The 24,944-nt window shown below is 44.1% G+C and overlaps 1 protein-coding gene across 3 annotated transcripts in view; it reads left to right on the plus strand.

Moving 5' to 3' along the window:
• Window positions 1–216: 216 nt before the first annotated feature.
• LOC133385131 (guanine nucleotide-binding protein subunit alpha-14-like) overlaps window positions 217–24,944 on the plus strand; it is a 74,736-nt gene continuing 50,008 nt past the window's right edge. Inside the window, exons 1-2 of one of the 3 annotated variants that reach the window (XM_061627544.1) lie at window positions 217–601; window positions 6,183–6,266. In XM_061627544.1, coding sequence (XP_061483528.1) covers window positions 475–601; window positions 6,183–6,266 — 211 coding nt within the window. In that variant the 5' untranslated portion in view covers window positions 217–474. The remainder of the gene's footprint in view (window positions 602–6,182; window positions 6,267–24,944) is intronic. The other 2 variants (XM_061627534.1, XM_061627553.1) reach the window with 2 other exon arrangements.

A 24,944-nucleotide genomic window follows, 5' to 3' on the forward strand; every position in this document is an offset into this window, starting at 1 on the left:
CATAACTTGAAATGGACTTGATGGCACATAACAACAACAAACGGGGAAAATTTTTAGGAACCACTGCCTTAAGTCACTCGTCGTTTCTTATCCAAACGAAATCCAGCCTGCTGCTGCTCCAGGAACTTCTCACAGCAGGAGGGCAGAACGTGGAAGAGGCGGGCAGCAGGTGGGTGGGGCGGGGCTTGAGCAGCGATAGAGCGCGCGAGTCGAGCGCCGAAAGCCAGACTTGCGGAGCCGGCCAGTTAAGCAGTCGTTGCATTTTCGCGCCTGTTGCTCCCTTTCTGAGATAGTTGTGCGCACTCTTTCTGAAGCGTCATTAGCCTGGGGAAGAAAGAGGCTGGAGGACCTTGGAGCAGTAAAGGGGCTTGTTGTGTCGTTGGTAGTCAGGAGTCCGAGGAAGTCAGGGTTGTTTTCTTTCTCATTTTGGAAGTAAACGCCTGCTTTGGGTTTTCTTCAGGGGCAGCGCCGAGCATGGGCCGGCAGTGCTGCTGCTTATCCCCGGAGGAGAAGGCGAGTAGGATGCTGAGCTTGGAGATCGAGCGCCGGCTGCGCCAGGACAAGCGAGATTCGCGCAAGGAGGTCAAACTGCTACTGCTGGGTGAGTGTGATGGTGGGTGCTGTCAGGTGCCGGGAAAGGAAAGGAAGCGGAAAGGCTCCCCGCTGCTCAACAAGGATGTTCTGTAAAGAACTCTCCATTTGTAGGCGATGTGTCTTTGCTTTTCGTTTAAGCTGAGCTAGCAGGGACAGCCCAGCCCATCATGGAACAAGTGAAATAATGATCCAGTCTTTGGGCATATGCATAAGGCCGTTGCAATATCGTTGGCTCATTGCCCAAGATTATGGAAGTTTCCAGAGGCTTTGCAGGTAAAGGTGTTTCCGGGGGGGGGTATTTAAGATTGCAAACGAGTCGTCACAAACGAGTCGTTGACAAACAGTTGTTTGTTTGTTTTAAAAAGCTTGTTGGGTTTTCTGCAGAAATGGGGGAAAAACAGACTGGCATTTTGATGCCAACGATGTCATATGGACGCATGCATGAAGATTGCCAGTCTCACAAAAAACACCTATCTGGAAGCACCCAATGTCTGTTGCACCAAAACAACAAGGAGTCTTGTGACACCTTAAATTTGACAGCGTGATGGCCTAAGGTTTGTGTGAACAGAGCACTAAGTGTTAAGCCTGAGTTACACATTTGGTGGTGCTGATGGGGGAATGTAAACAGTAAGGTTAGAGGGAAATGAAATGAGTAAAAACCATGTGCAGACTATACACATGTACTTTCCTGTTTCATTTCCCACTAAACACTTACAGTTCTGTACTTGTAATTTAGGATAACACTTCATGCATTTGATGAAGTTGATTCTGGTCCACAAAGGCAATGACTAACAAATTTACTATGTCATAAGTGTTCATGGAGTCCACTTCATCAGCCTCTTTAGCGGGTAAAAAGTGATATACATCTTTTTCTGTTAAGATTATGGGGAAGGGATTTCTCTGGAGTTTCAATAGGTGGCCCTAACCCTAATCCTTTTAGAAGAGCAGAGTTAAATCCCCAGGTTACTAGCTCAGGAGTTACTTTACAATGCATTTTAAAATCACTTTCATGCTAAAAAGAACTAGGTTGTATTCCATGAACCTATTTATTATTCATTTAAGATGTTACTTTTACTGTGCATGCACAGTGTCCTGCAGTCTTAGTCTGTAAATTAGATCATCCTTGTTCCCAGTTTATAGACAGGATACTGAAGTCATTGTTTATTATTATTATTTATTTAGATTTATTTAGATTTATATCCCACCCTTCCTCCCAGCAGGAGCCCAGAACAGCAAACAGAAGCACTAAAAACACTCTAAAACATAATGAAAACAGACTTTAAAATACATTACAACAAAACATTCTTAAAAACATATTAAAACAAAACATCTTTTAAAATAGCTTTAAAAAGCTTTAAAAACATCTTTCTTAGAAAAGCTTTAAACACATATTAAAAAGCAGTTTCAACACAGAAGCAGACAGGGATAAGCTCTCTACTAAAAAGGCTTGTTGAAAGAGGAAGGTCTTCAGTAGGTGCCGAAAAGATAAGAGTTGGTGCCTGTCTAATATTCAAGAGGAAAGAATTCCAAAGGGTAGGTGCCACTATACTAAAGGTCCACTTCCTATATTGTGTGGAGCAGACCTCCTGATAAGATAGTATCTGCAAGAGGCCCTCACCTGCAGAGCGCAGTGATCAACTGGGTATATAAGGGGTAAGACGGTCTTTCAGATATCCTGGCCCCAAACTGTATAGGGCTTTGTACACCAAAACCAGAACCCTGAATTTAGCCTGGTAGCTAATAGGTAGCCAGTGCAATTCTTTCAGCAGTGGGTGACATATTGGCGATACCCTGACCCAGCGAGCAGTCCTTTGCACCAGCTGCAGCTTCCATACCAACCTCAAGGGCAGCCCCACATAGAGCACAGTACAGTAATCCAGCCTGAAGCTTACCAGTGCATGGACAGCAGTAGTCAGGCTATCCCAGTCCAAAAACAACTGCAGCTGTCTTACTAGCTGAAGCTGGTAAAAGGCACTCCTAGCCACTGAGGTCACCTGGGCCTCTAGTGACAAAGATGTGTCCAAGAGCACGCCCAGACTATGAACCTGCTCTTTCAGAGGGAGTACTACCCCATCCAAAGCAGGCAACTGACCAATTATCTGAACTCGAGAACCACCAAGCCACAGTGCCTCTGTCTTGCTAGGATTCAGACTATTTATTAGCCCTCATCTAGCCCACCACCAAGTCCAGGCAGCGGTCCAGGGCTCGTATGGCCTCTCCTGATTCAGATGTTACAGAGAAATAGAGCTGGGTATTATCAGCATACTGCTGACACATTGCCCCAAATCTCCTGATGACTGCTCCCAAGGGCTTCATATAGATGTTAAACAGCATAGGGGACAAGATGGTACCCTGTGGCACCCCACAGCACAACTGCCAGGGGGCCGAAAGACAATCAGCCAATGCTATTCACTGAAAACAACCCTGGAGATAGGATCAGAACCACTGTAAACAATGCCTCCAATACCCATCTCACCAAGTCAGTCCAGAAGAATACCATGGTCAATGGTACTGAAAGCTGCCAAGAGATCAAGTAAGAATAACGGGGTTGCACTCCGCCTGTCCTTCTCCCGATAAAGGTCATTCATCAAGGCAACCAGTCAATCCCTTAACCAGGCCTGAACCCAGACTGGGATAGGTCAAGATAATCTGTTTCATCCAAGAGTATTTGCAATTGCTGCACCACAACCCTCTCAAACAACTTCCCTAAAAATGGGGTATTTGTGATCAGGTAGTAGTTGTCACAAACCAATGGGTCCAGGGTGGGCTTTTTCAGGAGTGATGGGATCACCGCCTCTTTCAGGGTGGCTAGAATCACTCCCTCCCATAACAATGTGTTGACCACACCCTGGATGCACTTGGTCAAACCCACTTGGCAAGCTTTAATAAGCCAAGAAGGGGAAGGGTTGAGAGGACACGTTGCTGGCCGTATCATCGCAAAAACTTTGTCCATGTCATCAGACCACATCAACTGAAACCAATCCCAAGAAGTTGCAGTGGAAGTTGCACTGGACACCTCACTGGGGACTACAGTGGATGTGGATGGGGCATCAAGATTGCTATGGAGGCAAGCAACTTTACCCTCAAAGTACCTTGCAAACAATTCACAGTGGGCCTCCGAAGGGTCTAAAACTCCATTTCCTGGAGTTGGTGTCAACAGACCCCTGACAATACAGAAAAGCTCCACTGGATGGCTACTTGAGGATGCAATGGTGGCAGAGAAGTGGGCTTTCTTCTCCACCCTCACCACCACATGGTAGACATGGTTATGATGTTTTACTCATGCCCGCTCAGCCTCACAGCATATCTTTCACCACTTGCACTCTAGCTGTTGTCCAGCCTGTGTCATTGCCCTTAGTTCACTGGTGTACCAAGGTGTAAACCAGGCTCCACAATGCCGGAGAGGATGCTCAGGGACAACCATGTTAAGAGCCTGGTGCACCAAGCTGTTCTACAGCATGATACGGGCTTCAACAGAGTCATCTACTGTATCTACTGGGAACTCCCCCAGGGTATTCAGGAATCCAGTGAATTCCATTACTGTCTGGGGACAGACCATCTTAATCTGTCCACCACTGCTGCAGGGGAGGATCAGAGCCATAAGTCTCAACTTCATCAGGAAGTGGTCTGACCATGACAATGGGGTGACATTCACCCCCCTATCTGCAGACCACCCTTTCCTCCATCTGGAGCAAAAATCAATTTGAGGGTGTGCCTTGCCCTATGCGTTGGCTGGTGACAACTTGAGACAAGCCCATGGTCATCATGGAGGCCGTGAAGTCCCAGGCTAGAACACTAGAGGCAGCCTCAGCAGGGACATTCAAATCACCCAGGACTGTCGTTGACTGGGCTCCTCCAGTACCACAGCCAAGACAGCCTCCGCCAGCTCAGTCAGAGAAGCTGCTGGGCAGGAGAGTAGATGGTACACAACAGCAACCCTAGTTTACTTTCTCCTTGGCCCGACACTAGCTGCAGGCCCTCACAGCCAGCTCCAAGACAGAGTAGTTTCCCGGTGACAGAGGTGGCAGTTCTGTAGATGACAGCAACTCCCACAGCTAGTCCCTGCAGCCTGTGCTGGTTTTCTACCAAGTATCCAGGTGGGCAAAGCTGGGTCAGATCAACTCCTCCCAGCTCACTCACCCAGGTCTCGGTAATGCACACCAAATCGGCACCTTCATCCATGATCAAATCATGGATGAGTGTAGTCTTATTGTGTACCGATCTGGTGTTAAACAACAGCACGCACAGGCCAGTGGGCACAGTAGATGAGCAACAAGGAACCCATCCATGAGAGGAGTGGGAGTGAGGAACAAGGCATAGATAGCTTTGCCCTCATCATCTGTATAGCTCCCTCTACCCATAATCACTGAATTTCAGGTGGCATCCCCCTTGCTATGACTCTTCCTAATATGGACACAACAAGAGCCCATCAACAAAACCTGCCTGAACCAGTTTTCCCAGTAGGTCTCTGAGAGAATTGGGAACAGTCAGACCCACTCAATAACGTTCACACAAGGCATATCTACTCCCCCCATCTCACATCCAGAGAGAGCCAGTCTTCTGCCAGTTGCAGACTCTCACTCTGAAGGCATCTGCCAACTTTCTTCTATAATTCAATTCACTGTACAGGCTCTGACCCTCCACAGGAACTACACATGTGCCATACACCCTCCCTACTACCAGTCTCCTCTAGATTGTTTTTTTTTTAAAAAAATAGAAGAGGGTAGCACCCTTGCCCTTGGGACTCTCTAAGGAGCTGCCCAAGGGACATCTCCCAAGGGCAGCCAGACTTTTATGCCCCCTGACACAGCCGGGAGCTGATGCAAGAGGTTGGAAGATTGACTGCAGCCTCTCTCTAGAGCAGCCTTTCCCAACCAGTGTGCCTCCAGATGTTGTTGGACCACAACTCCCATCAGTCTCAGCCAGCATTGCCAATGGTCAGGAAAGATGGGAATTGTGGTCCAACAACATCTGGAGGCACACTGGTTGGGAAAGGCTGCTCTAGAGAGTCAGGGCAGGCAGGGGATTCCAGTCCTTGGAGCACTTACCTGGGACCTCAGCTGTCTCAAGGAACAGCAACCCAGAGCAGAGAGCAAGCAAGCACCCAGATGCTCAGGTACTCACTCCCAGGGCAGGTCTTCTCCAGTATTAAGGATAATACTGGAGGTGGAGGGGAGCCACCACTACTGCAAGGACTGGGACCCCCTGCCTGATTCTCACTTCAAGATTACCTGCTTGTTAAACATTGAACCTGATTTGTTTGCAGGGAGGTTAGATGACATCGGCAGTTATAGACAGCATTATGTCAATCGTGTTATCCCACACTTTCCAGTGTGTTTTCCATCACTTTCCTTTCCTTTCCTTATTGCAAAAATCCAATCTTTTGGGGAAGCAGACATGTTGTGCAAGACCTCCAAATCAACTTTAATTGCACAACCTGTGAAATTAAACAATGTGATTGAATCCCACCCTGAAAATAATCACTGTCTGAAAGTGCCCTCAGTAAACTAAAAGAAAGATGCTTGTACAAAGCCACTTAGGACTGTTTCCAACATTATATTTTCTACCTGTTTTGTTTTTTAATGTAGATATGGAGAGCAGAAAGCAGGAAGCTGTCTCAGTTATTGTCTGGGGAAAGGCAACAATCCATCGCCTAGACTCAAGGTGGAATGGTTAAGTAATTCCATAATCTTTAGGGTAGACCTTAAAGGCACATTAACCCAGACTTGAAAGTGAGCTAAAATGTGGGTTGTAAGAATGTGGGCAGAATTTGTGTGTACAAGTTGTGTAGCTATATGATTTCTTCATCGTACTGATACCTTTAGTTTTCCAACATGGAGGAACACTTCATGGTGGTGCCACTAAGACTTTCTGATGTTACCTCTGTGGTGTGGGAGCTGCAGCCTGATGTGGTGAGGAGATGTAATGTAGACTCATGGGAGGTTCAAGTCCCCATTGGGGTGACCTTGAGCTATTTACTATCTCTCAGCACAATCTATCTCACAGGGTTTTTATAAGGATAATGTTGGAGGTAGAGGAGAACCAGCTATGCCACCTTGGAGAAAGGGTCAGGTAAATGCTTAATGAGTGAGGTTGGAGAAGAGAATACTAAGGGTGGACATGATAGCAGTCTTCAAATATCTGAAGGGCTATCGTACTGGAGCAGATTTGTTCCCTGCTGTTTCAGGTAGCGGGGCTAAAACCAATGGGCAGAAATTGCTGGTAAGCAGATTTCAACTAGACATAAGAAGAAACTTCCTAATGGTAAGAGTTGTTTGAACTGACTGCCTAGGGAGGTGGTGAGTTCTCTTGCTGGAGGTATTTAAGCAGAGGCTGGATGTATCAAGGATGCTGGTAATGCAGAGGCAGGCTTTTTCACTGATGGCACCAGTGTTGCAGAATGCTCTCCCTGCTGAAATACAAGAGGGTCCATCAGTATTGGCATTCTTCTGGCTCCTGAAGACGCATCTGTTTAGGAAAGAATTCCCCTGCACTTGAACGTCTTTTTTAAACTAGTTTGACTGTTTGTGTTTTAACTGTGTTAATTGTCATGTTTTTAAACTGGTCTGTTTTATTTTATATTTTAATTAAGGATGTTGAATGGTAATTGGGTATTTTAATTATGTATTTTATAATTGATTTTAAGAACATAAAACATAAGAACATAAGAAGAGCCTGCTGGATCAGGCCAGTGGCCCATCTAGTCCAGCATCCTGTTCTCACAGTGGCCAACCAGGTGCCTGGGGGAAGCCCGCAAGCAGGACCCAAGTGCAAGAACACTCTCCCCTCCTGAGGCTTCCGGCAACTGGTTTTCAGAAACATGCTGCCTCTGACTAGGGTGGCAGAGCACAGCCATCATGGCTAGTAGCCATTGATAGCCCTGTCCTCCATGAATTTGTCTAATCTTCTTTTAAAGCCGTCCAAGCTGGTGGCCATTACTGCATCTTGTGGGAGCAAATTCCATAGTTTAACTATGCGTTGAGTAAAGAAGTACTTCCTTTTGTCTGTCCTGAATCTTCCAACATTCAGCTTCTTTGAATGTTCACGAGTTCTAGTATTATGAGAGAGGGAGAAGAACTTTTCTCTATCCACTTTCTCAATGCCATGCATAATTTTATACACTTCTATCATGTCTCCTCTGACCCGCCTTTTCTCTAAACTAAAAAGCCCCAAATGTTGCAACCTTTCCTCATAAGGGAGTTGCTCCATCCCCTTGATCATCTGGTTGCCCTCTTCTGAACCTTTTCCAACTCTATAATATCCTTTTTGAGATGAGGCGACCAGAACTGTACACAGTATTCCAAATGCGGCCGCACCATAGATTTATACAACGGCATTATGATATCGGCTGTTTTATTTTCAATACCTTTCCTAATTATCGCTAGCAAGGAATTTGCCTTTTTCACAGCTGCCGCACACTGGGTCGACATTTTCATCGTGCTGTCCACTACAACCCCGAGGTCTCTCTCCTGGTCGGTCACCGCCAGTTCAGACCCCATGAGCGTATATGTGAAATTAAGATTTTTTGCTCCAATATGCATAATTTTACACTTGTTTATATTGAATTGCATTTGCCATTTTATGTTGTAAACCACTTAAACACCATTTTGGCATATAAACAGTATATAAATAAATCAAGCATCCTCATAATAAGAACAGATAATTGCATCCTGCATAGTAGATCCTGCATTGAGCGGGGGGTTGGACTAGATGACCTCCATCCTTTCCAGCTTTACAATTCTATAAACAATCAATATTGACCTTGCAGCTGCCATACTACACCATGCCAGGTTAATATGAGAAACCCAGGACTAAGCATGAGGCACGGTGATGTGCTGTGTAAATTTTCCAGTACTTTGTTTTTCCTCAGAAAATTTCCCATTTCATAAGTTCATTAGTAACGATGAATGGATGCCAACTGCCAATACAATACTAGGCAGGCTTAACAGTTTCAAAGTTTTTAGCTTTGTTTACTGAAAAAAAGAGTAGAATAAGCATGCTAAATTAGATCACTCTCTAGGGCATCAGACAATTTTCCAATGCAAACTGAGTTTTCCAATTCAAAATTTTGCAGAAAATGCACATCACTGGTGATGAGCCAATTCTACAGCCACGGCAACATAAGGACTCTGTCTTAAGGGCTTAACTACGCATCATATCAAACACAATGGTTGGCATAGCGTGATTTTTTGTGTGTATTTAAGTTCAAGCAGCAGAGGGGTGTGTGTGTGTGTGTGTGTGTGTGAATTAGACTGGAGACCTTTGCAAGGGAGAAGGGTTGCTTTAACTCTCTCCTTGTGCCATGGTTCCAAAGAATATTGGTCCCATCCCGATGCTGTTGTTTTCATCAGGAAGGAATCCCATGGCTAATAGCAGCTTTGGAGGCAGGGTGATTTTCAGTGTGTGTGTGTTGGTTAAAACAACCTCCACCCTTGCCATGATCCTGATTCTAATCCCCTCTTCCTACAGCAACTGTCAATAAACTTTAAAAGGAAAAAATGTGCAATGCTAAACTTTGTGTTGAATATAACATGTAGTTTTGCCATACGGAAGTGGTGTCTTGCAGCTCAAAAAAGGGAAAAAAAGGGGGGGAACCCCAAAATGCTTGAAAAAATATTATTTATTATAACAAAAGCCCAATGCGTTTCGGCCACTCAGTAGTTTGGCCTTTGTCAGGGGGTGTAGACAAAATCATAAGAACACATGACATTATTGTACAAGAATTTCATACAGCATAAAACCATATATACATAATTAATCTGTGAAAAAAACCTTTTTACTCACATGGTGGTCTAAAATATTCTTCTCTAGCAAATCTGCTCAAAATAATAATGACCCCGAAGAAGAATTCAACTGAGACTACCATCCATGCATATAATCGGGATGGAAGGCTGCAATCCTGAGAGTGAGAAAGCAAATGCCATTGAGTTTGCTGGAATTTGTTTGCACAATATCATTTTTAAGACTGGGCCATAACTTCTCAAACATATGCTTATCATCAGATTTCTGTCAGCAGGGTGCTGAAGGGTGACCTTAGAATCAATGTTGAAAGAAGTATACACCTAACAATGTTTTGTCAGTGGAAGCCAAGCACTTTTTAATACAATTTTTTGTCCTTTTCATTTTCTTCTCTCTTTCTTTCTGTTTAAGACTATTCATGCAGTTGTTTCCTAGTTCTTTAATGTGGTTGCATAGTGGAAATGACAGAACAGTGGGTTTTTGCAAGGCAGTAATAGCATTCTATAGTTTTAGATATTCATAGAGTAATTGCTTTTAAATATGTGTTTAGGGTTCAAAGCCATAGTACCCACAGTGTAACTTGTGCAAAAAGTCCTAGTGAGGTTAGCTGAGGATGTGTACTGGGATAGTTGCAAATAGTTTGTGCTGTAATAGCATGTGCCTCTAAGCTCTCTTACAGTTAAGAGTGTGCAGTTTCTTACTTTGTTGCACAGTTGGAAGTCCTTTCTTTAAAATAAAATAAAAAACCATACAGGAACAAGTAGTATTTTGATACTTACTTTCATTACTTAAAACTATGTAGACCCCAGCCCACCTTGAAATGAATGACATTGGTGGGTACTAACTGAAGTCCCACTGATTTTAGTGAGGCTTAAACATGACTAACAGTAGCTGGATAAGGACTCCAGTGTTTAACTATTTTATTTCTTTAAAGTGAATGATCACCAAAACCATCTGCTTCATTTGCACATAATTGTATAACAGATGATTAGTAATCTTCAGTCTGTTTTCCAAAGGATGTGGATATGGACCATCCTTTTTTGTTTACATACAGAATGCATGGTTCCTTATTTGCCATATAGTAGCTACTCTTGGCTATTTTGCTTGTCCTGTTTCATCATACTAGTTTCCTTGTCACAAGAAAATATAAGTTTTATTCTCTGTTGTACACCTTTGCTTTAGTACTAAATGGGAACTGATCTTCATTGAGTTCCTTCCTTCCTTATTTATTTATTTATTTTATTTATTTATTGCACTTGTATACCGCCCCATAGCTGAAGCTGTCTGGGCGGTTTACAGCAATCAAAAACATTAAAACAAATATACAATTTAAAACACATATTTTAAAAACAATTTAAAACACACGCTAAAATGCCTGGGAGAAGAGGAAAGTCTTGACCTGGCGCCGAAAAGATAACAGTGTTGGCACTAGGCGCACCTCGTCAAGCAGATCATTCCATAATTTGGGGGCCACCACTGAGAAGGCCCTCTCTCTTGTTGCCACCCTCCAAGCTTCCCTTGGAGTAGGCACCCGGAGGAGGGCCTTTGATCTTGAACGTAGTGTACGGGTGGGTTCGTATCGGGAGAGGCGTTCCATCAGGTATTGTGGTCCCAAGTCGTGTAAGGCTTTATAGGTCAAAACCAGCACCTTGAATTGAGCTCGGAAACATACAGGCAGCCAATGCAAGTGGGCCAGAATCGGTTTTATATGTTCAGACCGTCTGGTCCCTGTTACCAATGTGGCCGCTGCATTTTGCACAAGCTGCAGTTTCCAAACCGTCTTCAAAGGCATCCCCACGTAGAGTGCATTGCAGTACTCTAATTTGGAAGTTACCAGAGCATGGACAACTGAAGCCAGGTTATCCCTGTCCAGATAGGAACGTAGTTGGACCACCAACTGAAGTTGGTAGAAGGCACTCTGTGCCATCGAGGCTACCTGAGCCTCAAGTGACAGAGATGGTTCTAGGAGAACCCCCAAGCTATGAACCTGCTCCTTCAGGGGGAGTGCAACCCCATCCAGAACAGGTTGGACATCCACCATCCGGTCAGAAGAACCACCCACTAGCAGCATCTCAGTCTTGTCTGGATTGAGCCTCAGTTGATAAGCCCTCATCCAGTCCATTGTCGCAGCCAGGCACCAGTTCAGCACATTGACAGCCTCACCTGAAGGAGATGAAAAGGAGAAATAGAGCTGCGTGTCATCAGCATACTGATTGCAAAGCACTCCAAAGCTCTGGATGACTGCACCCAATGGTTTCATGTAGATGTTGAACAGCATGGGGGACCTACGGAACCCCATACTGGAGAGTCCAGGGTGCCAAGCAATGTTCCCCAAGCACCAGCTTCTGGAGACGACCTGCCAAGTAGGAGCGGAACCACCACAATGCAGTCCCTCCCACTCCCAACTCAGCTAGTCTCCCCAGAAGGATACCATGGTCGATGGTATCAAAAGCTGCTGAGAGATCAAGGAGAATCAACAGAGTCACACTCCCCTTGTCTCTCTCCTGACAAAGGTCATCATACAGGGCGACCAAGGCTGTTTCCTTGCCAAAACCAGGCCTGAAACCCAACTGAAATGGATCCAGATAATCAGTCTCATCCAAGAGTGTCTGGAGCTGGCCTGCAACCACTCATTCCAGGACCTTGCCCAGGAATGGAACATTTGCTACTGGCCTATAGTTATTAAGATTTTCTGGGTCCAGGGTTGGCTGTTCCATCCCTGCTAGCTTTTATTAGCCAAGAAGGGCAAGGATCCAGCACAGAAGTGGTTGCACGAAACTGTCCAAGCACCTTGTCAACGTCCTCAAGCTGCACCCACTGAAACTCATCCAAGAGATTGGGACAAGGCTGTGCTCTTCCTTGGATAATACACCATTAACGCAAGTTCATATTCAGAGATGGGACGGGTGCTAAGGACAAATATTGGGGAATGGCTGTTGCCTCATCCCTTATTCCCCCCCTCTGTGTGTGTGTGAGAGAGAGAGGGAGAGGGAGAGGGAGAGAGATTGATTTAATACTGTATAGTTAAACCCCAACCATCCTCAATAACATATGTTGTGTGTTACTGGTTTGAAGCAGATTTACCAGAGGTGTAGCAAAGCAGTAGAGCATATGGTTTGCATGCTGAAGGTCCCAGGCTCAATCCCTGTTAAGGGGGGGAAAGGCTCCTCTCTGAAACTTGGAGAACCTCTACCAGACAGTGTTGACTAATGTACACATTTTGCAAGTAATTTCCTATAAGATAATGCATTTTTCTTTATTTTCAATAATATATTCATGTTTATGCACACTTGCTCCTAATATATGCATTTTTGTAAACATTGGTTGGAGAACTGCATTGCAAAATCCAAAAGCTCAAATTTTGAAGGATGTCTGCTTCAGTTCCCAAATTATTTCAGAAAAGGCATAGTGGATAGACTCTGCTTTAAATACAGAGGCCAAATCCACAACAGACATTTATTCCATGTTAAAGTCATGGCCTCTTCCAAAAAATCATGGGAAGTGTAGTTTGTGAAGGATGCTGAGTGTTATTAGGAGACTCCTATTCCCCTGACAGAGCTCCAATGGCTAGAGTCGTTTGTCAGCCCCTCCTCCTAGTGAATTCTGGGGATTATAGCTCTGTGAAGGGAATTCCTCTTTTTTCATTATAACCTTTAAATGCTAGCCTTGCCAATTGACATGAAAACCCCCAGACAGATTTGCTCCTGTGCCTTTAACAGCCATAGAATATTGGATTGTTGATTGTATTTTAGTATTATTTTGTTATTCATTGTATTTTTATGCTATTTTATGTTCACCGCCCAGAGAGCTATTGCTAGTCGGGCGGTATATAAATTTAATAAATAAATAAATAAAAATAAAAATAGAATATGTAGAAATCAGCCAGTGTGATTGTAGGGCATAGGAATCAATACGGCCCCCTGTTAATGTCACCCAGTGAACCAGCTGTTACAGGCAAATAAGTAGTGACAGCCAGTAAAAGTTGAGTGTTGTTAGGAGACGCCCTAGTTCAACAGATAAGGTGCACGCAATTGTTCCTTAAATTTTCCTTACTCCTTTCTTTCTGAAGGCTGGTTTGAGCCTTCAGAAGCTGCCTGTTGGAAATCTAGCTGCTGTGCACCTTCAGATATAATTTCCCTATGCCTCCAACACTTCTCAATATTTTATTTTTATTCTTTTCCTATGATTTCTTCTCCCTGTCTCATTTCACACCTAACTTCTTGGCCTATCTGAACTGCAGATTCTTCAAGGCTGAGGCCTGGTCTGTGAGAATCTTGTTTGACAACAGTTTGCTTCTATGCTTCTAGAAGCTAAGATTGGTGAGAAACTGTTGCCTAGCAAAAGCAGAATAAGCAAATCTAGTGACTAACAATGGTCAGAGAAATGCCTTTTGAATACAAACCTGTTACACAACTCATGGTTAAAACGCATACTAGACTTTCCTTTTACCTAAATCAACGTGTTTCTCAAAACATGCAATACATATGGAGAAATCTTTTTGGAAAAACCACCCTAGCAAAGTCTGTGGAAGAAAAATGCACAAGATGCCAGAGCCTCTCATCAAACATTTAACTAATTCAAAATAAGTGATTTCTTATTTTTTCTGTCCCAGATTTGGTATGGATTGGCTTCAAACCTTCCTTTTTTACACTTCCAAGTTTCAAATCAATCCAGTGAGCTCTTTTAAAACTGTAAGATATAACTTACTGCTGTCACTCTCATTATAATGGCAGAACGTGATTCAGCTGACTTTACCACAACTTTGGCCCCGTAATGAATAAATTAAATGAACTAGATAAAATTTCATATATATCTCCCCCTCCCCCTGTCCTTTCCTTTCACAGCCCATTCTTTTATATTCCACTTGACTCGCTCATCCTGGCACTCTCACTCCATGTAACATTCCCTTCAGCTCCCTCTCCACTTAACCTTCTCTCACAACAGGTTCATCCTGAGTATGTGCAAGGGGCACCTTTATGAAATCCCATTAAATAACATTGACCACAAAAATGCCATCTTAATAAAAATTGCAAACATGTTACAGTGCTATTAGACAAAAGTATATTGGATGACAAATGACAAGCCTTAGAACGGCAATGTCCAACTGTTATTTTTCATACTTGCCAGAATTGTGGCAAATGTGTTAATATTATTGCCACATGACAAAAAAGTAACAGTGTTTTTGAGCGTAGAAAAATACAGTGTTTTGAATTATTTATTGATACACTGAGAAATCTGACATAGTTTCATTAAATAGTGCAAGGAAATCAGCAATAAGATCAGTTAAACGACATCTCAGCTTCACCTCCAAATTTTTGTCTAATATCTGTGACCTATATTTTGATGAGCTATGATGAACCAAAACTTGAAAATGGTTTTGGGATAGCTGTATTTAGAACTGTGAACTCATTTAATGAACTCATTAAAATGTGAGTCCACATCATAACAATTATATCATCTCTCAAATGTTGTGTGCTTTGAAGTAAAATCACAAGAATGGCCCCCTCCCTGCAGCCCTTCTGGCGACAAGCAAAGACCTTTTTATTCCAACAAGCCTTTGGAACTGAAGGCTGTTAAGGACAGGGCTTGAAGGGTGCTGCATTGCTATTGTCTAATTGTATTATTTTAAACTGAGTTTGAACTATTTTAACTGTATGTATGAATGGTTTTAATACTGTAAATAGTTTAATTCTATTTTAATCTAGACTTTTGCATGTTTTTAATTATATGTGTTCTTTTATCTGGAAGCCGCTGTGAGTTCCAGTTTTGGAAAAAGGGCAGGGTAAAAATAATGATAATAAATAAATAAATAAAATCTATCTCAAAAAAGTGTCTCTCCAGAGAAAGAAACCTCACAAGCTCTTGAGATAGTTGAGAATTGTAGGTGTCAAAGTGCATTTTGCTGTGTATAGGACCCAAGGATGAATCTGTCACTGTTAAGGGCAGAGGGTGGACACTTTCTTGAACTGGTATATGTATAAAATAATGTTATTAAAATATGTATTTTTTTTAAGGTGGTAGGAAAAAACCATCAATTCACTACAGTACAGGTCAATAGCTGTTTTGCCACACCAGGGCCTTAGAACCTATTTCCCTCTTGATTTCTCATAGTGGCAAGATATGAATCAGTTACTGTTAACATTCATAGTTAACTGTGACTGTGGTCCTCTCCCTAACATGGCGTGTAATTATGGTCTTCCGTTAGGGCTCAGAATGTCACCTGTGTGAAATCCTGAAGAGCTGCTGCCAGTCAATGTAGGCAACACTGAGCTAGATGGACCAGTGGCTGACTTGCAGCTTCCTACGTTCCTTTGGAAACGAGATGCAATATTCCAAAAAAGAGTTGATCAACCTAGTAAGCCTCATGGTCTGACACAAAAAGCAAATGTGTATACTGTGAATAATCTAGTTCCATAATACCCATCCAAGTTTCTGAAAAGCTGCTGTTGTGTACAGCCCTCGATTAGTTCTGTGTGTCCCCATCTCCTTGTTCCTTCATTTTTAAGTCTTTATTTTCAATTCCTTCTTTTTGTGTATTTAAAATCTGCTTGAGCCCTACAGTGTATTCCAGCTATTTCTGTTCAAGCAATACCCTGATTCTCCACTTCAGAATAAGTCTAGTAACCTCCCTCCTTTTGCATTCCCTGCATCTGTGAGTCAGATTTAAAATGCTATATATCTAGAATGTATTTTGATGAAATATTATCTTCCTCTTTCTGTACTACAGTAATCTTCGAAACTGATGAGCTCAGGGCTAAACTGTGTTCCTGCACCTTTATTCAGAAGATGAGTTTTAGTATGAAGAGAGCATGTACCCACCCTTTAACTTGGTTCTTTCTCTATATGTGAAAGCTCTGTGAACTGGAAAAGTGCATAATCCTTTATTTTGGGCTGTATTATTTCCTTTACTGTGCTCAGCCCCTGTTCAGGCCTTGTAGAACATGAGAGCAGAGAAATATGAAAGTGAAAAGGCAATTGATCTGGAAAGCTTTTTTTAAAAAAAAAATTTTTTTTTTGCAGCGTGGGTGTATGATTGAGCCAAGCATAATATGAATACATCCAACAGTTGTTTTTCTGTTTGTGGCTGTCATGACATTGTATTGAAGGTTTATTGAGGCTTTATTTTAATATTTTGTGATTTGTGGTTGAGAGCATTTTCCTTGTTATCTTTAAGAGGAGAATGATTGATTTATATTAACAACTCCTTGATTGCTCTGCATTATCTAATACTTGGATGACATTAATGTGTTTTTGATTTCCATAGGAATTAGATGGAAAATGAAAGCCTTTGTAAGAAGGTAGTAAAGTGACTGGTTGTAATGATTTAATTAAGTAAATTAATTTTTTTGTTATTATATCCTGTTTCTGGAAACTGTTGATTGTCAGTAGTGACTTAGGAAGTCCATGCTAAATAGTATGTTTCTTTGTTAATGAGGACATAACTTTGTCTTTCAAATCTCATGCTGTTGCATGCTTATCCTTGGTGACAGAGGGAGAGAAAGTAATTTTCATGAACAATATGGGCTATCCTGTTAGCTTTTTTGTTTGGCATAAATGTTGTTTACAAGTCAAATTGTTAGTCCTTAACATATTTAATGTCAAAAATGTCAGTATCAAGCACTTCATTTCCTTAAACTAGCTTCAATCAGGTGGGCAAGCAAAATACTGCAAAATCTAATTTTAGGTGCTGCTGTTGAATATCAATATAACTTTAAAACACTAGAAAACATTAAAACAGGGCAAGAGAACATTTGATTTGTTTCTCACCATGCCTAAAAACAACAGCAAGTGCTTAAAAGTAATGAAATTTGAAAAGAGAACCCCAACACCTGTTATGGGTTTCTGTACATATATACTATAAAATCTGAAGATGTTTGTGCAAATATGAGGCATTCTTAGGGCAGAATTAAGGGAAGGGCCATAGATCAGTGTCAGATCATGTGCTTTGTCTGCAAAAGACCCCAGGTTCAATCCTTGCCATCCTCTGGTAGGGCAGGGATAACATTAGAATTACATAGTGCATTTTCTTGTCATCACCTTATATCATTTGCTACTGGTGACGATGATGATTAAGCATGCATAAAGTATGTGCTTTACTTACTACATATTACATTAATTGTTTACTTTGCAGCCATCTCAGGATATTTATTTTTTAAAAATTAATCCTAGACATGGGTTGGGGTTCGACTGCCATCAACAAGACTGCAGTGCATGAGGAGTGATAGAAAAAACAACCACCTTCCACTGGATCACAACTGGTGGCAATTGTAGCTGGAAAGAGAAGAGTTAAACCTTCCCTCTCTGCATACTGTGTTCCATAGGTGTATCAGGCCTTCCTGCATGTAGATTCCCCTTATGTGGCTGCAAGCCACATAATGTAATATGTAATTAGGCCTTAAGTGACATGTATAAGTACATTTAAAAGTTATGAGGAGAACTCCAGATACGTGGTTTTCAGTGACAGCTTCTAATCTGTCAGTGCTTTAAATTTGTCCTGTCTTAGATTTGCGTTGGATTCCAGAAGGTGAGCAGGGTCAAAGACTACCTTTATTTCAATTCTTTCAAGTCAGGCATTATATTATGGGGAAAATGTCTCATGAGAAACTTGAGCAACTAACTGTGTTTGAGTATCAGATTTTCTTAGAAGTGAATACAAGAAGAAAAGTATCTAGAACTTATCAAAAAAGTAATACATTGTAAGGAAAAAAGAAACAAATAATATGGAACAGAGAACCTTCCTCTTTCAACAAGTCTTTTAAGTAGAGACCTTTTCTCCTGTGCATGGAAAAGCTGATCTCAGGTGGGTAGCTAGCTCCACCTAGTGGTTGAAGGCAGAAGAGTGCTAAAGAGTTTTCTTTTTTTACAAAGACTTCCTGCTCTGTGCAGCTCCTTATTTCAGTTTCTCTTCAGCCTTCCACCAAGAATGGTTGATCTAGCTCCTCTGCATTCAGGCCTGTAGTTTGGTGTGTTTTTCCTATTGTGTCTGTACCTTTTCCTTCCTTTACTGTTTTTCTACGTGTGTCTTGTTTAAAACAAAAAGGGCTTTGTCATTTTATGTCTCTTCCCCCCAAGACTTCGTGGCAGCGCAGAGCCAATTGCGAAGCAGCCACCCCACCGCTTTGGCTGCAAGACCACTGTCTTCTTTGTTAGACTCTGCCCCCCCACCAACCTCATTTCTCAGGAATGTCTGTGCCTGTCTACCGGCAATCACCTGACTGGCCTCCTCCTTTCACGGCATGAGCAGGGACGCCTCTTGCAGTGTGCTCCCGAGGATGCAGAGTGCCTGCCACCCCTTCCTCCATCCTCTTGCCTGCGGAAGGCCTCAGTGGGACTCTTCAGCCATGGGGGGAAGCATATTCGGGGGGCCCGCAGCTCATCAGCACCTGGCCTGGCTATTATCACAGCCCTTAGCCCCCATAAGACCCGCAGCGTGGTTTGCGCCCATGGGGAAGGCAACACGCAAATTGGACCACCCACCAAAGAAACCTAAGTCACTTCAGCCTCACACTACAATGGAAATTGTGCCTCCACCATTATCCAACCAGGCCCTACGGCCTTTAGGTTCTGTTGAATCCCAGGCAGAGGTAGCCTTAGCCCACCCCTCTTCTAGCAGGCACGAGGTGGCTGAGGCATGTACTGTCGCGGGCAGGGTGGCTCCACAATGACTGACACCTAAGAGAAGTAGGGGAACTAGTCACAACAGGCAACGGCCTGGTGATGCACAGGGACTGCACCAAAGGAGGCTCATAGCAACATGTGCAGGTCACAGAGGGACCTGGAATCCCTATCTGAGGAGGAAGGCACCCAATTCCAGCCCACCCTGGAGGCGATTTTTTCTACATTGTCTTCTCCTGAGGAGTTTGAAGGCTTCCTCGAGACAGCTACGTCTCACCAAGCATTACAGGAGAAGAGGGGTGAAGCATCCTTCATTTCACCCTCTTTACGTCAGGAACTGCAAGTTCAGGGGGTGGTGCACAACCCACACTGTTCTCATGCTCAGCCTCTACAGTTTCAGTTATCACCACACATGCTACAATAATTAAAGGAACAGCTGAGAGATTCTCTCCTAGTGGATCTAGCCAGAGATCCTTCTATATCAGTGGCTGAGGCTCGACACCGCACACAGGACACACCAGCCACAGCACCCACTCCTCCACCATCAAGAGCGCAAGTGGCACAGGGACTCACTACACTCTGCTCTTCTTTAGATGTGCCCCAACCACCGGGCAGGGCATCACCGGACCCTTATGCTGCCTCACAGGGCAGGCATCCTCAACTTCAGGAGGAGGCCTTGGTGGACACAGACAATGAGCTGATTGTCCTTGATGAGGAAGAATGGAGTGGAGATTCTGAGTCAGAGGAAGTAGTGACCAATAGGATTTTCCAGGAGGCTCATTTCCTTCCACTTCTGTTTAAGGCAATGGAAGCTCTGAACCTAAATTCTCCAGAAGATCCTCCAGCTCCCTCAGCATCTAGAATTTCGGCTGTGTGTCCAGACCTGAAACCCAAGTCAAGGGTGCTAAAACTTCCGTCACTGTTGCCTAAAGTGATCAAGTCCGAATTTGATGCCCCGCTGCAGTTCAAGAAGTCGGTTGCAACTGCCAACAGATACTATATGTTGGGACAACACATCATGGACCAACTAAAGGTTCCTCTAGTCGACGCCTCCGTAGTCAATTTACTAAATCCGTCCTTGAACCCAAAAGACTCGGATGCCCACCTCAAGGATCCGTCAGAGCGCAAGCTGGATCTAAGCCTTAGGAGGATTCATGAGGCCAGTGCGCTCTCTATCAGAGCAGCAGCAGCCTTCTCCTATTAGACGGCCCACAGCAGGATCAGGCTCGAATCCAGAAGTCTCTTTTGAAAATCTTGACAGCAGTGACTTTTATGGCAGATACATCCATGGATGCCATGCAGTTTTCAGCAAGGTCATTAGCAGAGAGTGTCTTCACTCGAAGGTCTCTATGGTTGCGCCATTGGGAGACCTATACTGCAGCCTGCTCTAATCTTGCATCTGAGCCCTATGTGGGTGGCAAACTATTTGGTAACAACGCCCAAGCTCAGGTCTTGGAGTTGTAGGAAAAGAAGAAAGTTATGCCTTCTGCCAAAAAATGAGACGACAAAAGATTCTTTCATAGACCTCTCCATCCTTATTTGCCCTCCCAGTCCTTTCAAGGCTCCAGGGCATTCGGAAGAGCACAGGAGTCTCATACCAGCTGTCCCTTCTGGAATAGGCAATGTACCCAGTCTAAAAGCCAACAACCTTTCCCCAATAGATTGGGTTTTGGATCCCAGTCTCGGGGGAATAGGCATCAATTCTGATGCCAGGGTCCCTCAGGTGGGAGGACACCTTCAGCTCTTTGCCCACCGCTGGAGGGACACGTCTTCGGACCAATGGGTACTGCACACCCTCAGATATGGACTGAGGCTGGAATTCACCTCCCTCCCTCCAACCAAGTTTATCCCCTCCCCCCTCTCAACGTCTTCGGACAAGCGGGCAAGTACTCTTCAAGCGATTGCCCACCTTCTGCAGATTGCGGCAATAGAGCCCGTTCCAACAGGTGAGAGATTCTTAGGAATCTACTCAGTATTCTTCACCGTTGTGAAAAAAGGATGGATCTTTCAGGGTGGTACTCGATTTGAAGGACTTAAATCAGTTCATAAAATACTGCAGGTTCCGCATGGAAACTTTACTGACCATCAAGGAGACATTGAGAAAGGGAGACTTCCTCTCATCTATCGATCTGAAGTAGGCCTATCTGCATGTCCCTGTTTTTCCGCCTCACGTTACCTCTGGTTTGCAGTGGGGGAGGATCACTTTCCGTACAGGGCCATGCCCTTCGGTCTGGCATCTCCCCCCAGAGTATTCATGAAGATTGTGGTTGCTCTGGTGGCACACCTCAGGATGCAGGGGGTCCATGTCTTTCCTTACCTGGACTACTTTCTGCTCCGGTCTCTGTCCCTCCACAAAGCTTGGGAAGATCTGCACATCACCCTAGCATGCCCCGAGGATCATGGCTTCCTTGTCAATCAAACCAAGACCCAGCTTTGTCCAGCCCACCACAGAACACATTCAGGGGCCACCACAGATTTGCGGCAGGGACTCATAACGTTAGCCAAGACAGAGCAGACAAGATAATTACAGCTGTCACACAGCTCCTATCTTCGCCTTTGGTGGATCTTATGCATCTGGCAGGTATCTTGGGGTTGTTGGTCTCAACCTATCAGATTACACCATGGACACGTCATCACTCTCGACCACTCCAGTGGGTGCTACTGCCTTTTCAAAGCGACATTGCAGCCAGGTGTCACCGGAAGGTAGCACTTTCACTAGTGGTCTGTTGCTCCCTGCTATGGTGGGTGCACAACCCAGTCTACTAAGGGGAATGCCATTCCAGGACCCTCCACAGACCCTGATCACCTCAGATGCCAGCCTGACAGTCTGGGGAGCCATTTGTGATGGCCAGATGATACAAGGGACTTGGTCACCACAGGAGTCAGTACTTCCAATCAATCTTATGGAGCTTCGTGCAATTTGGCTAGCCCTGACGCGCTTTGCGGAGATCAAACGGTTGGGGGTGGTGCTGGTCAGGACAGACAAGGTATCAGCCAAATCACATTTGAATTGTCAGGGAGGCACACTCTCCCCACAACTACAGAAGGAAGCTGCCCTGCTGTTCCAGTGGGCGGAAACACACGTGGATTCGATCCTCATGGAATACCTCAAGGGGGAGGACAACTGTCAAGCAAAGTGGCTAAGCAGACAGAAGGTGCATCAGGGAGAATGGAAGCTTCACCCGTTGGCCTTTCAGGAAATAGTGAGACACTTCAGCAGAGTTGAGGTGGACCTATTTGCCACACACCTCAACCGCCAGATGAAAAGATTTTTCTCCAGATACATGACACCAGAGGCGGAAGGCATAGATGCTCTGACATCCCAGTGGCCCCAAAGACAACTCTATGCCTTTCCACCTCTTCCGATCATTCCCAGGGTACTTTAAAAGATCCGAGCCGAAAGGGCAAGAGTTCTACTGATAGCTCCTTGGTGGCCAAGGGGACCCTGGTTCCTGGAACTCATTGATCTGTCAATCAATCTTCCGTGACAAATTCCCCTCAGGGAAGACCTATTGTTGCAGGGGCAGCTTCTTCACCCAGACCCGGGATGGCTGGCACTTCATGTCTGGAGACTGAGAGGTGACACCTCTTAAAACGAGGCATTCCAGCTCAAGTGGTGGAGACTATGATGGCCTCAACATGCTCTTCCAGAATTAGAATATATGAGACTACATGGAAGGCCTTCTTGACGTGGTCACAAAAGAGGGTTTAATTCCAAGGAAAGCAGGTATAAATGACATTCTCTGCTTCCTACAGGATGGCTTTTCCTTGGGTCTTAGGCCAAACGCTCTCAGATGCCAGGCTTCAGCCCTTCCAGTGGTTCTGTCTACATCTCTGGAGAAACGTAGTGACGTACGTTCAACATCAAAGGCCCTCCTCCGAGTCCCGACCCACAGAGAGGCTTGGAGGGTTGTAACAAGATCCAGGGCCTTTTCAGTAGTGGCCCCCGAATTATGGAACAGTCTCCCCGATGAGGTACGCCTGGCGCCTACACTTTTATCTTTTCGGCGCCAGGTTAAAACCTTTTTATTCTCCCAGGCATTTTAACTTGCTTTATTTTTTAGCTTTCAATTTATACCAGGCTGTTTTACTGTTTAATATGTATGCTTTTTACTGACCTTTGTAATTTTATTGTATTTTACTCTATGTTGTGCACCGCCCTGAGAGCCTTTTGGCTGTGGGCGGTATAGAAATCGAAATAAATAAATAAATAAATAAAACTGCTGGGATCTCATCCGTTACTCAGGCATTTTCTCCGTGGGGCAACGGCATTGGCACTTCCTACTATCCATCATTACCCAACTTGGGATCTGCACAAGGTGTTAATGGCCCTACAAAAGCCCCCTTTTGAACCCTTAAGTCAAATTTCCCTACATCTCCTATCCTTTAAGGTCTTGTTCCTTGTGGCCATTACTTCGGCCTGGAGAATGTCTGAGTTGAATGCTCTGTCTGTTGACAAGAATTTCTATGTGTTTCACAAGGATAGAGTAGTCCTACATAATGTCCCTTCTTTTTGTCCTAAAGTACTGTCTACCACTGTCAGCAAGAGCTGGTACTTCCTTCTTTTTGTCCTAATCCCATTCACCCCACAGAGAAAGTGTGGCATTCACTGGATGTGCAAAGAGCCCTGAAAGTGATAATCTCTAAAACAAAACATCTCCATCAGACAGTTTATTTGTTTCCTTCCACCCAGTGTCTTTAGGGAAGAAAGTGTCTTCGTCCACGCTCGCTAGGTGGATCAAGGCATGTATCACACTGGCCAATGCCTCTCTAAAGTTAGCCCAGCCAACCAGGATAGTGGCCCACTCAACTAGGGCAGCAGGCAGCATCGGCAGCATTCTCATGCCACACATCTATCACAGAGATTTGTAGAGCAGCTACATCGGCTGCACCTAATAGGTTTATTAATCACTATAAGATTAACACATATGCATAAGCAGAGGCAGCTTTTGGGAGGAGAGTGCTACAGCACATTCTCCCTCATCACTAGTGTAATCAGCCCAGCGATGTTCCCACCCTACATGGGTCAGCTTTGGTATGCCCCACCCCAACTGAGATCAGCTTTTCCAAGCACAGGAGAAAAGACATTTGGTCATACCGTAAAACGGTTTTCTCTGTGCATGTCAAAAGCTGGTCTCAGGGCCACTCCCTAGGAGAGCTGGGCTGCCATCACTGTCTTTTTCATTTTAGGCCTACAGCAGAGCGCGTATGAGTCCTGTTGTCTCCTGTTTCGTGTCGATGGTTCCTATTATTTCTCTTTGTTCTTTCTTCCTGTTGGTTGGCTTGTTATATAAAACTGAAATAAGGAGTTGCGCAGAGCAGGAAGTCTTTGTAAAAAAACCAACTCTTTAGCACTCTTTCGCCTTCAGCCACTAGGTGGAGCTAGCTACCCACCTGAGATCAGTTTTTGACATGCACAGAGAAAACTGTTTTACAGTAAGATCAAATGTCTTATCCCAGTCTGCATCTGTGTTGAAATTACTTTTTAAGATGTTTCAAAGCTTTTTTTAAATATGTTTTTAAAGGTATTTTGTTTTAATATATATTAAAGCCTGTTTTAAAGATGTTTTAGAGTGTTTTTAGGGTTTTGTTTGCCGCCCTGGGCGCCTTCTGAGAGCAGGAGCAGGATATAAATTGAATAAATAATTATAACAACAGTGTTTGGTAATAAATTTGGATAAAAGGTTGTTTGATTTCTCTGTGCCTTACATCAGCCTTCCCCAACCTGGTGCTCTCCATATGTTGTTGGGCTACAACTCCCAGCACCCATGACCATTGACCACGCTGATGGGAATTGGAGTCCAGCCACAACTGGAAAGCACCCAGTTGGGGAAGGCTGCCTTACATTAAAGAAAAGCCTGTTTAAAGTTATAGTAAGATGGTACCTCATTACATGGAGGCTGAAAAAAGCTTACATGGGCAGGTTCTGGTTTATGCTGGAAGAGGTGGAGTACCAAGACCTACCTGCATGTGGGGGTAGGAATGCCCACTAATGA

This window comes from Rhineura floridana, chromosome 1, assembly GCF_030035675.1.
Source record: "Rhineura floridana isolate rRhiFlo1 chromosome 1, rRhiFlo1.hap2, whole genome shotgun sequence".
Classification (NCBI taxonomy): Eukaryota; Metazoa; Chordata; class Lepidosauria; order Squamata; family Rhineuridae; genus Rhineura; species Rhineura floridana.